This window comes from Aotus nancymaae, unplaced genomic scaffold (assembly GCF_030222135.1).
Source record: "Aotus nancymaae isolate 86718 unplaced genomic scaffold, 86718_ANA_hifiasm-v0.15.2.pri h1tg000012l, whole genome shotgun sequence".
Lineage (NCBI taxonomy): Eukaryota > Metazoa > Chordata > Mammalia > Primates > Aotidae > Aotus > Aotus nancymaae.
The window spans coordinates 16,958,804-16,972,944 of NW_026988423.1; the positions used below are offsets into that span (position 1 = coordinate 16,958,804).

General features: G+C 41.2%; 1 protein-coding gene and 1 pseudogene across 1 annotated transcript; one reads left to right on the forward strand and one right to left on the reverse strand.

Annotated features, from left to right (window-relative positions):
- Positions 1-860: 860 nt before the first annotated feature.
- On the forward strand, positions 861-8,908 carry PTS (6-pyruvoyltetrahydropterin synthase). Its single transcript, XM_012470526.3, has 6 exons — positions 861-973; positions 3,405-3,484; positions 4,995-5,017; positions 5,405-5,461; positions 8,269-8,339; positions 8,530-8,908. Exons 1-6 carry the CDS (start codon positions 888-890, stop codon positions 8,651-8,653), a joined length of 441 nt encoding a protein of 146 aa, XP_012325949.1. The 5' UTR covers positions 861-887; the 3' UTR covers positions 8,654-8,908.
- Positions 8,909-10,158: 1,250 nt separating this feature from the next.
- On the reverse strand, positions 10,159-10,893 carry LOC105729609 (small ribosomal subunit protein eS6-like; annotated as a pseudogene).
- Positions 10,894-14,141: the final 3,248 nt, after the last annotated feature.

Here is a 14,141-nt window from a genome sequence, read left to right on the forward strand (position 1 = left end):
TAATACATATTTAATGAAAGAATGAATGGAAGCAAGAGGTGACATGATTCTGGGAACTGTGTGCAGTTCGGACACCCTTGTGAGTAGATATGAGGAAACAAGGTCCTTTCACTCTCAACGTATCTTACACTGGCCGGAAAATTGCTAATATGTGTTCAGGGGTGCCTGTGTTCACACTGTGCCAACCCAGAGTGATAAATGGGTCCATACATGCTTGTGGATGATAAAAATGACTTTAGAATTTCCCTTAGTAAGAATCATCACACAACAGTCCTTTGGACTGTTGCCAAGTGGTTCTATTTGTGCTCTCAAGTCCTGCTCTTTTAAAAAAAAATTTTTTAAAGAAACGAGCGTCTTGCTCTATTGCCTAGGTTGGACTCCTGAGTTGAAGAGATCCCTCTCCTTCCCAACAGCTGGGGCTACAGGACTGTGCCACCTCGCCCGCCTAGCTCAATTCCTGCTCCTTTTGGTTTATAAAGCGGACTGTGGCCTTGGGGCTCATCTGATAGTCACCAGCCACTGGAGCTTTACAGGAGAGAGTGGGAGGGGAGGCTCAGAGAGGTGACTCAGGATCCAAAGTGTGCCCAGACGGGCCCTAACCACGTGGCGTGACCTCAGGCGGAGCAGGCATACAGATCAAGGACACCGAGTCCCCACCCACCGTGACCGCTCCAGGGTAGGCTTAGCTCTCGGAACTCTTGGTCTCGGAAGAGTTTCAAACAGCGAGGGACGCGCGTAACTGTCTCCCGAGGCCGGGATTGGCCGGAGCCAAAGCGGAGCCGCGCTGCCCAGGGGCGCGCCGGACCGCACTGCGCAGCCGTGGAGGGAGGCGCAGGCCGCGCCGCGGGAGAAGGTGCCGGCCTAGCGGCGCAGACGGCGCCGGGAAGATGATGAGCGCGATGGGTGGCGGCCGTCGTCCCAAGGCGCAAGTGTCCCGCCGCATCTCCTTCAGCGCGAGCCACCGGCTGCACAGGTAGGGTGTGCACATACGTGCAGCGAAGGGCGGAGGGCGGAGGGCGGAGGGCGGAGGGCGGAGGGCGGAGGGCGCAGGGCGCCGGGCCTCGGAACGTCACCGGGGCGGGGCCGGGGGGCGTGCTGACGTCGGACCCGGGGTAGGGGGCGCAGGGGCTTCCGGGCGAAGCAGCTGATGGAGGGTGGTGCTCGCTGGGCGCCTTCGTGGGGCTTTGGGCGGCAGGTCGCATCCCGATGGCGGCTGGGGTGTCCCCAGCCCTGGAGGGGTCGGGGAGCTTGGTGGTTAACGGAGCCGACTGCGGAGGGCGATGGACCATTTCTGGGTGCGGGGCCTACACCCGGCTCTGCGACTCAGAAGAAACGTCTCTGCCTCTCGGAGTTCCTTGGTGTAGACCACAGGGTTGCTGTAAAACTTAGCGGTGTTAAACTCGCCTGTGTTACACAGTACCCGGCGCTGCGTAGACACCCAGTAAATGTTAGCTAATTTTGTAAGCCAGGAGCATTGGCGGCTATATCTAATGTAATCACAAGGCAAGTTTTGGCCCCTTTTTACCAAAGATAGAATGAACCCAGTCCCCGATGAGAGTGACTAGGAGAAAAAAAATGAACCCAGATGTTCGGTTTCCGAAGCAAGCAGCATAGTTGAACCCTGAGCTTACATACCGCTTGCATGCACTGAAGAGTTGATTTTGAGGAGTTTTACACTCTATAGCAAGCTCCCCTCTCTGGCCCTCCATCTCGTCGTCTGCAAAATGAGGATAACCATTCCTATCTAACGGGATTCATCCCTCCATTCGCTAAACGAGGGTTTGTTTCGTGCTTGTCAGTGCTTGTGCTAGGTAACGGATGCAGCAGGGATATTGTATGGGGTTTACAGCCTGGTCAATTTTGTGGAGGGTACAGTGAGAATTTTGTGCAAAAGACTTAGCCCTCTTTTAAATACAAGAAGTGGCTGAGCAGGAGAAAGTGGGGGTATGTTAATCCATTTTTGCATTGCCATAAAGGAGTACTGAGACTGGGTAATTTATAAAGAAAAGAGGTTTATTTGGTTCTGCAGGCTGTACAAGAAGCATGGCACCAGCATCTGCTTCTGTTTAGGCCTCAGGGAGCTTCCACTCATGGTGGAAGGAGAAGGGGGAGCAGGCAACTTACAGGGCAAGTGAGGGAGCAAGAGAGAGGAAAGGAGGTGTCAGACTCTTTTTAATAACCAGCTCACCCATTAACTAATAGATCGAGAACTCACTCATTACTTCAGGGAGGGCACCAAGCTGTTCATAAGGGATCCACCCCCATGAGCCAAGCACCTCTCACTAGGCCCCACCTCCAGTGTTGGGGATCACATTTCCACATGAGATTTGGAGGGGACAGACATCCAAACTACATTGGGGGGAATAATAAAGAGGATCTCAAAAAGAAAGGGGTGGTAAAATAAGAAGCTTAAACACCTGAGGGTGGTAAGGCCTCATTGACGATGCAAAACTGATTGGACGGGTATAGGTATAAACATTCATTAAGCAATTTGTTTTCTGTCTGAGACAACAATGTTTAAAATTACAGTTGTAATTTTAAAAACTCACCTGCTTTGAATATTCCTCATGAGATTGGTAAAGTTCTCATGAGGCAATAGTTGAGACATAGTAAATCGATAATGTTAAGTAGGAGACTGACCAGGTCTTGTAATTACTTTTTAAATTATTTTTTTCTGAATAAGTAGTTTAGTTTCTGAGAGAAATGAAATAGCCACTTTGTGATTCACCATCTGTTTATCATTATATGCTGTTATGTCATTCAGCACTTGCCTAGTACATTGTAGGCACTCAGTCAGTAATGTTAAATAGTAAAGTGGAAGGCCCATAAGCAGACCAGTTGCTGTGGGGTTGAAGTTAAGATTTGTTTGTGCTAATTTGTATGGTACAGTCTTTTTTTTTTTTTTTTTTGAGACGGAGTCTCGCTCTGTTGCCCAGGCTGGAGTACAGTGGTGCAGTGTCGGCTCACTGCAACCTCTGCCTCCCTGGTTCAAGTGATTCTCCTGTCTCAACTCCCAAGTAGGTGGGACTATAGGCAGATGCCACCACGCCCGGCTAATTTTTTGTATTTGTAGTGGAGACGGGATTTGACAGTGTTAGCCAGGATGGTCTCAATCTCCTGACCTTATGATCGGCCCGCCTCGGCTTCCCAAAGTGCTGGGATTACAGGTGTGAGCTACCGTGCCTGGCTGGTACAGTCTTCTAACTAGGGAATATGCACGGGTTTCTGACGTATGCATGAGAAATGAAATCAGCATGATTTCTGACTCCCCATTTGGTGAGCTAAAGTAATAACAAATTGTGAAACTTTTCAAAGATCAGAGCAAATAATATATATAGGGAACAGAGAAGGGGGTTTGAATGTGATACTTGTGTCATGCTGACTTTTTGTTTTGTTTTGGTTAGTAAATTTCTAAGTGATGAAGAAAACTTGAAACTGTTTGGGAAATGCAGCAATCCAAATGGCCATGGGCACAATTATAAAGGTGAGAGAAAAACTGATGACATTTCAGTCCTTCAATAAGGATGAAAGAGTATTCAGCAAATATAGTGTGATCCTTTAAGTGTTGAATGAGAAGTTAAATGAGAGTTCAGAATGAAGGGATCTGCTGTTTTGGGTGGGTGCGTGTTAAGTTTTACCTTGCAATTGTCAACTCTTACAAACAGTTCAAAACGGAATGGTTTAAAGCATTTTTCTTTGTCTTAGATTACACAATTAAGTTTCTTTTGGCAGCATGTTTCTTCTGATTAGGTATGGCTAAGGCTAATGTTAAAATTAGATTTTATTCTTTGAGTAAATAATAACTGACAAAAGGGGAATGTTGCCTAGGAATGTAGTGTATGGCAGAAAAATAAGTTTGGTCTAAAACTTTGCCAACAGTTTTCCAAAAAAGTAGATAATTTGTCCAAGGATAAGAGACTTGATTCTTTAAGGTACAGCCTGCCTAAAAAAACAGCTACATAAACCACAGAGTATAAAACAGTATGTGATGTGGTGGCATAAAAAAGACCAGATGGTGTCAGGAGATTAGGATTGCTAGTTACTGCCTCTTAATCTGTGGTATCTCAGTCTCGGTGCACTGACTTATCATGTAATACCTAATGGTATTTGTAGAGAGCTAAAATACATAAATTCATAAAAGTTATTAATGTGTAAAGCACGGATCAAGATTTTTTTTTTTTTGAGATGGAGTTCTGCTCGTTTCCCAGGCTGGCGTGCAGTGGCGCAGTCTTTGCTTACCACATCCTCCGCCTCCTGGGTTCAAGTGATTCTCCAGCTTCAGCCTCCCGAGTAGCTAGGATTAAAGGTGCCCACCACCATGTCCGGCTAATTTTTGTATTTTTAGTAGAGAAAAGGTCTCACCATATTGGCCAGGCTGCTCTCAAACTCCTGACCTCTGGTGATCTGCCCACCTTGGCCTCCCAAAGTGCTGGGGTAATTACAGGTATGAGCCACCATGCCTGGTCAAGATTTTTCAAATGCTTCTCACAAGCACTTGTTAATTTACAAAGCATTACTTTAGACTTTGATTTACATTCATGTGAGTAAAGGGATAAGAATTTAAGGCCAGTAGTAGTTTTGCTTGTTCAGAAAGGTTCTGCTCAGTATTGGACCAGCTTGCTGTGTAGCTAGACACCTACATGTGCATTTTCTACTTCTGCAGGCAGAGATTGAACAGCATCTTCATTCTCCCTAGAGCATCAACATCATAAGCAGAATTGACATCCTTTTCAGCCTTGGCTGAGGGCCTCTGATTAGCCAAAGTTCCTACTAAGCTCCTCTGTCTTGCTTGCGTCTTGCTTTGGTTGATTTAAAAAAAGATCTTAACTAAAATAACAAGTGTTTTGGGGTAAATGTTTAAGTATAGCTTTGGGGGACAGATCTAATAATTTATGTTGCCAACTCGTGCTTATATGTTGCTGATTTGTGCTTGGATGTTAATCTGTTGAAAGTCATGCTGTTTTTTTTTTTGGTATTTTTTTTTCTTTCCATAGTTGTGGTGACAGTACATGGAGAGGTACGTGCAGAAAATATTCGTGTGGTTTGTGCCAATTGCTGGGCTCTCCTTTCAGCCAATGCGGTGATTCTGTGTTGAAAATTGTTCCAGTCAGTATTGCTTCATTGTTGGCCCTTATATGTGTGTGTGTGGTGAGCTGCTGCCATTTCAGGCCTCTCCTCTACCAAAGTGTTGTCTTTAATGTGCTGTATGTGGACAGGTAGAAGGGCTATACAATGAAAAGGGTGCTTGAAGTACATGGTGCTTCCATGCTGAGGTCAGTGATTATCTCTGGAATGAAGGCAAATGTGGGCACAGTCTCTGCACATTGTACTGCCTTTAATAATTTGCCAGCCGTTTAATATGGAGAGCCTATGAGAGTAATATTCACCTTTGTTTATTCTTTAGATTGACCCTGCTACGGGAATGGTTATGAATTTGACTGATCTCAAAAAACATATGGAGGTAACGGCATGTTGGGTGCTTATTATGTGCTAGTCCCTAAGTATAGTATTTGGTGGCCCCCTATCTACCTCCCCAACCAGTTATCTCCTAAGGTTCCATGACTATTCCCCAACTCACGAAGTTGTAGAGTAGAATTGGGTGTGGGAGTTGGGGAGTAGTTGGAGGAATACTCACATGGCCTCTAAAGGTGTTTTGGTGACTTAACAGAAATTAGTCACAGTCTTGTTACAGCGATGGGAGGAAATATGCTCACCTTGTATTCCTTGTTGGACTATCCTGATTTCCTTCATTTACAAATTCTACCTTTCTTTCAAGATACAGGTTTCTCCTTGAGACTTTCTTTCTCATATACGTATGTTTTTAAATAGGTCCAGAACCAATGCAAACTTTTCTTTTTGGTAGAGATAGGGGTCTCACTCTGTTGTTCAGGCTGGTCTCAAACTCCTTCTGCCTTGACCACCCAAAGTGCTGGGATTACAGGCATGAGCCACTGGTCCTGGCCTTCTCCTTGGAGCTTTCTCTTCTCTCTCTGAATATTCCTTGTACCTTTGATTATAGATTTAGACACCACACTGTGTTATTCACTCTAGCTTTATTATAAACTCACTGGAACAGTGCTTCATAGAGATAACATGAAAGGTGTTCAATGAAGAACTTAACTGATCGTGTAATTACAGAATTCTTTTTTGTAAGAGACTTTGGAGATTATTCAAATCAACTTCTTCAATCCATAGATTAAGATTGAGAGATGCTGAGCAGTTAACTGACTTGCCCCAGGTCATGTGGTTAGTCATTTGCAAAGTTGAGAGTAGATTTCTTTCCATCCAGCTGTTTTATTATGCTGTCATTTCACTTCCAGCTTATTTTTGTTCTGAAATTTGACATTTGCTTGCTTTATTTATTTTTGAGATAAAGTCTCGCTCTGTTGCCCAGGCTGGAGTGCAGTGGCACAATCTTGGCTCACTGCAGCCTCTGCCTCTGGGGCTCAAGCAATTCTCTTGCCTCAGCCTACTGAGTAGCTGGCATTATAGGCCTACACCACTGTGCCCGGCTAATTTTTGTATTTTTAGTAGAGATGGGGTTTCACCATGTTGACCAGGATGGTCTCGATCTCTTGACCTTGTGATCCACCCGCCTCAGCCTCCCAAAGTGCTGGGATTACAGGTGTGAGCCACCACGCCCGGCCTGTATTTTTAGTAGAGACGGGATTTCACCATGTTGCCGATCTTGATGCTTTATTAAAATGATGTTATTAGTAATGATTACTTCTTTCACATTACTTATTATCCATGTATTTAACAAATTTGTCTACTTTGCCTCAGTTTTTGAGATAAGCATACAAACATGAATGAAATGTAGCCCACAGAGTGTATATATTACTTTTTCTAGGAGGTGAAGAATAGTAAATGTTAAATAACTGTTGATTGAATAAGTGAGTAAAAGAATGAGTGAATGAACAAGCAGCACTGTGCTCAAAATTCTTTAGGAAAGTTATAGAGATAGCGCCTGCATGCATTTATGGTGGGGGTGTGTGTGGGGAGAGAGTCTTTACATATTTATATTTTTCCTTCTATGAGCCCAAGATTATTCTTAAATTACAGAGTGAGACAGAGAGAGAGAGAGAGACAGGAAGAAAGGAAAAGAAAGAAAGAAAGAAAGAAAAAGAAAAGACAGCAATATGAAAGTCCTCACATATGACTAAGTACAGGAGGAGGGGTTCTCTATGCTGTTTTCTACTGTTGCATGCCTGAAGGACACCACACACTTTCATCAGTAAAAGTGGCTCATCATGGCATATAGAGGGAAGTTAGAGCCCTGCCATGGGGGAGGATTGATTGAGCCCAGGAGTTCGAGGCTGCAGTGAGCTATGATTGTGCCACTTGCACTCCAGCCTGGATGACAGAGACCCTGTCTCTAAAAACAAAACAGAACAAAAAGTCCTGCATAAGAGGCCTTAATGGAGAACTTAGGACTGGAACTCGGGTTGAAGATGAAGCAAAGATACTTATTTTCTTCTTATTTGTGTGGAGCATCCCTTCATTGCATCTATTTCAACAACTGTTTGACCTAGGACTTACTCTTTTTTGTATGATTCTAGTTTTTCTCAGGAAATGATTGCTATTACGCTTATCAATGTACCCTTCTTGAAACTATACCGTATGGAAAATTAGATTTTTTTCACAAATGCTTAGAATTTTTGCAATAGCTAAAAGCAAAAACCTAGAAAGAATAAGGCAATTTAATCGTTACTGATGATGAGGAAAAACATTATGTTGATATACATAAGCATTAGGCAGTAATAGTCTTTACATATTTATATTTTCCTTTCTATTAGCCCAAGATCATTCTTAAATTACTCCTCATAGCAGAAATTTAGAACTACTTACATAATATCAGTCTACATCTGCTTTATAAAATGTAGTAGTCACTAGATCTTTGTCCTCATGATATTGTGGCATTGTTCCATAGGTGTGACAGTGTTACAGAAAAATATTTGTGCTAACTCTTTGGGCAGGATTCACAGAGTGTTGAACTGAATTCTGAGTCACAATGGCTTGTGTTGTGAGAAAGCTCCAGAAACTCTCTGCTTTTTGGTTTCTCACCTCTTTATTCAGTAACAAGGATTCCTAATGATTACCAACAGCTGGGCCTGACTTTATCTGACAACTTAAAACTTTGTAAGGTTGCTTTGTAAGACTCAGTTAGTGGCTAAAGAATAGGGTAAGGTTTAGAGACATAAGTGAAACAATTTGGAATTTGAGTCCTAAATGGAGTCAATGATTTTTTTCCCTTGGTTTTGTCTCTAGGAGGCAATTATGCAGCCCCTTGATCATAAGAATCTGGATATGGATGTGCCATACTTTGCAGATGTGGTGAGGTGGGTGGCACTGTATCTTGCCTTATGTATAGATTATAAAACAAGAATTGATTTGAATATTTGATTGCTGTGTGATTTCTGAAGTTTTAATTTAATGAAATCTTTCCAAACTAGAATTTCCATTCTCTGTAAATATTAAATGTGAAATTTTGTTGTTTTGCATTTTGAACTTTTTTTTTTTTTCCTATAGCACGACTGAAAATGTAGCTGTTTACATCTGGGACAACCTCCAGAAAGTTCTTCCTGTAGGAGTTCTTTATAAAGTAAAAGTATATGAAACTGACAATAATATTGTAGTTTATAAAGGAGAATAGCTCTTAGGGTTAGCATTGTAGAAAGCCCAATTTCTTTCTGTGTTTGAAAAAGATCTTGATCCCCTTGGAATATTAGGGGGTCAGCATGTGATTGTTTTACCTCCGCATTGTGCTCTGGAGTCCCTATTTATTGAAATCATTGTAAGACCTGTTGTAAATGTAAGTCTATTTTAAAAACTAAACTTGTAATATATCCTGAAAATCGTTTAGAGAGTCTTTATTTATAAATTAAAAATCACTTCATTTTCAGCAAAATGTTTTGGTGTGGAATTATTTGAAAGCAAAAGAAATCTAATTTTGTTGTTTTCTCTGTTATCTCATTTTTAGTATTCATTTTTACTTGGTATAATATAAATGGTGAAAATGCTTATATGACTTCGAGTAGGTGAATCTTAAAATTCAAGTGACCACAGAGTCTGGAGACAATATATATATTTTTTAATAAATTGAACTCTCTTGATTACTACTTCTTGGGTGTGCTGAAGGCACAAGTTGATTCAGTGAAAATTAGACACACAAATCATCTGAGGCAATCTGTTGTGGATACATGTACAAAGATCGATGGAAATGCTGCTTTAGAGCACATTGTTCATTACAGTTTTGTGCAGCTTATTGAACTATGAATTGCTAGTGAGAAACAATACATTAAACATATCGTGGAGTATCAGTAAATTATTTGGTGTGTTTGTCTGAATTTCTGAACCTTATGGCCACTTGAATAATTTTAACTCAGAAGACTGCAGCATAATCACATATTTTAAACTCTGTAAAAGTCAACCTAAAAAGGATCAACTACCATATAAAGTATTTCCTGTATATAGTTTTTCCTAATTGATCCCATTTTGTTCTGATTATTAAGCTTACTATATTCTTGGCATTCTTCTCTGGGATCTTTTTCTCATGACTAAATCCACAAGAAAGTATTTACTTACTTTGCACAAAGGACTGTTCTCTCTGTGTTCTCGTTTGTATTCTGAATTTCTTAAATGCAGGGTTTAATTTTCTCTCTACATAGCAACTAGTATACATTGAATTCCCAGAGTGGTGTTGCCTGAAAATAGTAAAAGGACTTTTGCAGTGATTACTGTTGTAGAAAAATTTGCAAAGCGTTGTCTTTTTTAGTGACTGCAGAAATTTATTATGAAGTTTGACAGTAATATAGATGCCCACTCAATTAAATTTGAATGTATGTTAGTTATCAAATAATTTTAATGTTCTCTATGTAGAATGTTTTGTATTGATTACTTGAAAGGCAGATAGCTATTATTTATTAAAGCACTTTATGTTTTAATTCACACAAATACTCTGCAAGGTAGGTATTCTCATTCTGTACGTAAGATAATTAAAGTTGAGAGAGTTTAAGCTATTTGCTTTAGATCATTCAGCAAATAAATTACAAACTGGATGTTTAACATTTAGGGGCTTTCTGACTCCAAAACACAGACTCTGAAAAGGGACAATTTGAATATTTCCAGATTTTTTGAGAGTCTGATCTTTTTTATTTGTTAAAAAATCTTATTTTGCCTGGATTCAGACTGAGAAGTAGAAGCTCTCAGAGAGCACAATCTACATCTCTTGGCAATCTGTTCCTGGTGCTTTTCTTTAGCCTCCTTCATTCTCTTGGCCAGAAGTTTAGCATATTCTGCAGCCTATTCCTTATTTTTCCTAATACACTGTTTCTTCAGAGCAATATGCTGGCATTTGTGCTGCAGGACACGTGGAGGAACAAGATACTGAATCTTGAGTGCCTTAGTTCTAGATTTCTCACCTTCTTTGTTTAAGAGCTTTCTAACGACATACTGGCAGACATCATCTTCTTGAGAGAGATTGAAAAGTTTGTGGATTCTCCTAGCTCTTGGGCCCCAGGTGACAAGGCACCACAGGATCAGTCCAGGAATATCCTTCTCTCTTTTTCTTATAAAAACTGAGATTGGCATCCACAATGCATGCATGAACAGATTATTGCTTTCTTTCTCCAGTTCTCTTTGATCTATAACAGGAATGCTCCTTACGCAGCAGCAGGCGGACACGGCCAAGGGTCAAGACACTGCGCTTCATGGGGAAACCTTGTTGTTCCCACCACTGATTCAGACCGCATAACCCTTCCAGTCTTTACCCAGAGCGTCAGCAGCAACTTCTGTGGCTGTACGCTTCTCGGAGAAAATACCAAGTTTTCATGCATTGTCTGCTTCAATGAGCTTCTGGCAGCCAGTGGCTGAAAAGGTGATATTCAGCTTCATCTCGAAGCAGCTGATTGCCTCTGAGGTGCCATGAAAAAGAGGCCTAGTTTCTGCTTTCATTTTTTATTTCTATTTTTATTTATTTATTTTTTTTCTGAGAAAGGTCTCACTCTGTCGCCCAGGCTGGAGTGCAGTGGTTCAGTCTTGGCTCACTGCCATCTCTCCTTCCCGGGTTCAAGTGATTCTTTTGCCTCAGCCTCCTGAGTAGCTGGGACTACAAGAGCATGCCACCACGCCCGGCTAATTTTGTATTTTTTGGTAGAGATGCCGTGTTGGCCAGGCTGGTCTTAAACTCCTGACCTCAAGTGATCCACCTACCTTGGCCTCCCAAAGTGCTGGGATTACAGGTGTGAACCACTGCCCGGCCACATTTTTTTTTTAATGCAGAATTTTGCAGATCTGATGTCATATTAGAAAAACATTTTTGATGGTAACGTTAACACTCCAGGCATTTGTTTTTCATGAGTTGCTTCAAGAGAACTTTTGTTCCTATATGCTTTCCTTAGCAAAGTAAGATTTTACCTATCTCTTTATTGCTATCTGTCTATGTAGTAAATGAATGATTTGATGAGTGAATGGTTGGAAGGACCAAGTAAGTAGATGATTTTCTTCTATGTCTCTCTAGAGCCTGGTGTCACAGATCATATCAAGCTATATTGTAATTGTTGCTTACCTGTTTGTTTTTTTCACTAGCCAGAATTTCTTATGAGCAAAGACTGTTCTAAGCAGAGTATCTGGTAAATAGTGCTTAACTTTTTGTTAAATAAATGAATGGTATATTGGTAGAAACTATTGACATTTTATAGTGTCTTATATACATAATGGGCACTTGGTAAATATTTTTAGAATTGAATAAGCTGGAAGTTTTGAGGCTTAAATTTTAGCCCTAGTGCTGTTACTATTTAGTTGAGTCATGTTCATCTTTGGGCTTCAGTTTCTTTATGTGTCAAATGAATCCTTGGACTAGATGCTTCCTGAAATTGCTTCTACCTCTTTTATATCTAGACTCTTTTAAATCCCAAATGAGTAAATACTATTAATGTAGAGAAGGAAAAAGATCATTATGGGGTGTTGAGGTTTGGAAAAGCTCAGTGGAGGAATGGTGCTTTCAGTGATGGGGTCGGGAGAGTGGTGGTTTGGAACTCAGGAGAAAAGAGGGAATGAACGCTGAATGGGTAAAATTTTATTAGCACAGTTACTAGGGTGGGAATATACAAAATATATTTGGGTTATAGTGAATATATTGATCTTAGTAGAGTGGTAGTGAGATGTGAGAGTGTAATGAGAAATGAACTTGGAAATATAGGATAGGGACAGCCTGGAGAGCCTTGAATGTCAATCAGTCTTTATCTTTTGAGGAATAGCAAGCTTTTTTTTTTTTTTTTTTTTTTAAAAGAAGATAACCAGCTGGACAAAATGAGGAAACTATTTGCAAAGCTACTGCAGGAATCTAGGCATGAAGTGATGGGTGCCTGGACCATGGGGATGGCAGTGGAAATAGAAGGAGGAAGGAGAATAGAGCTAATTGTTCAGCTCCCACTGTGGTGTCAGGCATTTTGCTAAATACTTCTTATATGACCTCATTTCATCCTCATAACCACCCTCCTGGGTGAATGTATTAGTTATCTACTGCTGCGTAACAAATTATCCCCTATATAGTGGCTTAAAACAGCACAAATTTATTATCTCAGTTCCATGCGCCAGTTCTGGCTCAGGGTCACTCACAAGGCTGCGGTCATCTCAAGGCTTGACCAGGAAGGATCCGTCTCCCAGCTCACTCCCATGCTTGGTGGTTAGACTGAGGCCTCAGTTCTTCCTCTGTTTCTTGTGGTGTAGGCCTCTTCACACGGCATCTGCTAACATGACAGCCTGCTTCAGCACAGTCAGCAGGTAAGTGGGCAAGGGAGAGTGCCAACAAGATCGAAGGCACAGTCGTTTGTAACTGAATCACTTTTTATGTATTTTGCTCCTTCGAAGCAAGTCACTCCATCTGGTCCATACTCAAGGAGAAGGGATTATACATATATTGCTAATGTGTACATTTTGATGTGGAGACAGCAGGAGATAAGGCTGGAGAGGTAGGCAAGGAGTGTATATCATGACCTTTTTGATGCCAGGGAAGTAAAGCCCATTTCATTTTGCAGGAGTAAAGTGCCAGAGAAGCAGCTGTTGTTTACAGTGGGAATTGTGGAGTTTGTGGGTGGTAGAGAAATACAGAAATCTTGGAAGTACAACTCTTGAAATTAAAACCAGTTCTAAGGTGAGAAGTTAAAAAATACCACCATAAATAAAAAAAAAAAAGTAAAACATAAAAAATACCACCATATCTCTCTGAACATAATGACCAGAGCTGAGCTATCATTTTATTGCCTAAGTTGATGTAGGAACCACCAGCAGGTTATAACGGTAGCCAGGATGCTTTGATCAATTGGGTACATGTGGCCACTAATACATTAGACCTATGATAAATGATCTGTTTGGCTTTTTAAACTCCAAACTTTTAAATTCCCTCTGGAATTGAAACTATCTTAAAGATGGGAAACAGCTTGTGCTCATTTTACTTTTGTTATGTCTGGGATATTCCTAGCCTCCCTTGCACACAGAAAAGTCATTGTTAGTTTCACACAATTTAACTTTATAGCGAGGTTCTGTTGCAAGACACTTCTGGAAAGTGTCCCAGATAAACACCGTTAAAGTCTCCACATAGCTGCAGAGAGAACTGCTGTTGCCGTAAACGTAAGGGAAAGTGGTTCTTGCACTGGAGGTTTGTCAAAGCGGCATTTCCGCTTTGAAGTAGCTCATGAGTTTGTTTGTTCCCTTCAAAAATTGACTCCCCCATTTCCACCAGTGATCTGCAACCATTGAGACAGAAGAATATATATATATATATATATATAAAATTATACTTTAAGTTCTGGGACATGTGCAAAATGTGCAGGTTTGTTACATAGGTATACATGTGCCATGGTGGTTTCTGCACCCATCAACCTGTCATCTTCATTAGGTATTTCTCCTAATGCTATCCCTCCTCTAGTCCCTACCCGTGACAGGCCCCGATGTGTGATGTTCCCCTCGTTCAACTCTCACTTATCAGTGAGAACATACGGTGTTTGGTTTTCTGTTCCTGTGTTAGTTTGCTGAGAATGATGGTTTCTAGCTTCATCCATGTCCCTGCAAAAGGACATGAACTCATCCTTTTTCATGGCTGCCTGTGTATATGTGCCACATTTTCTTTATCCAGTCTATCA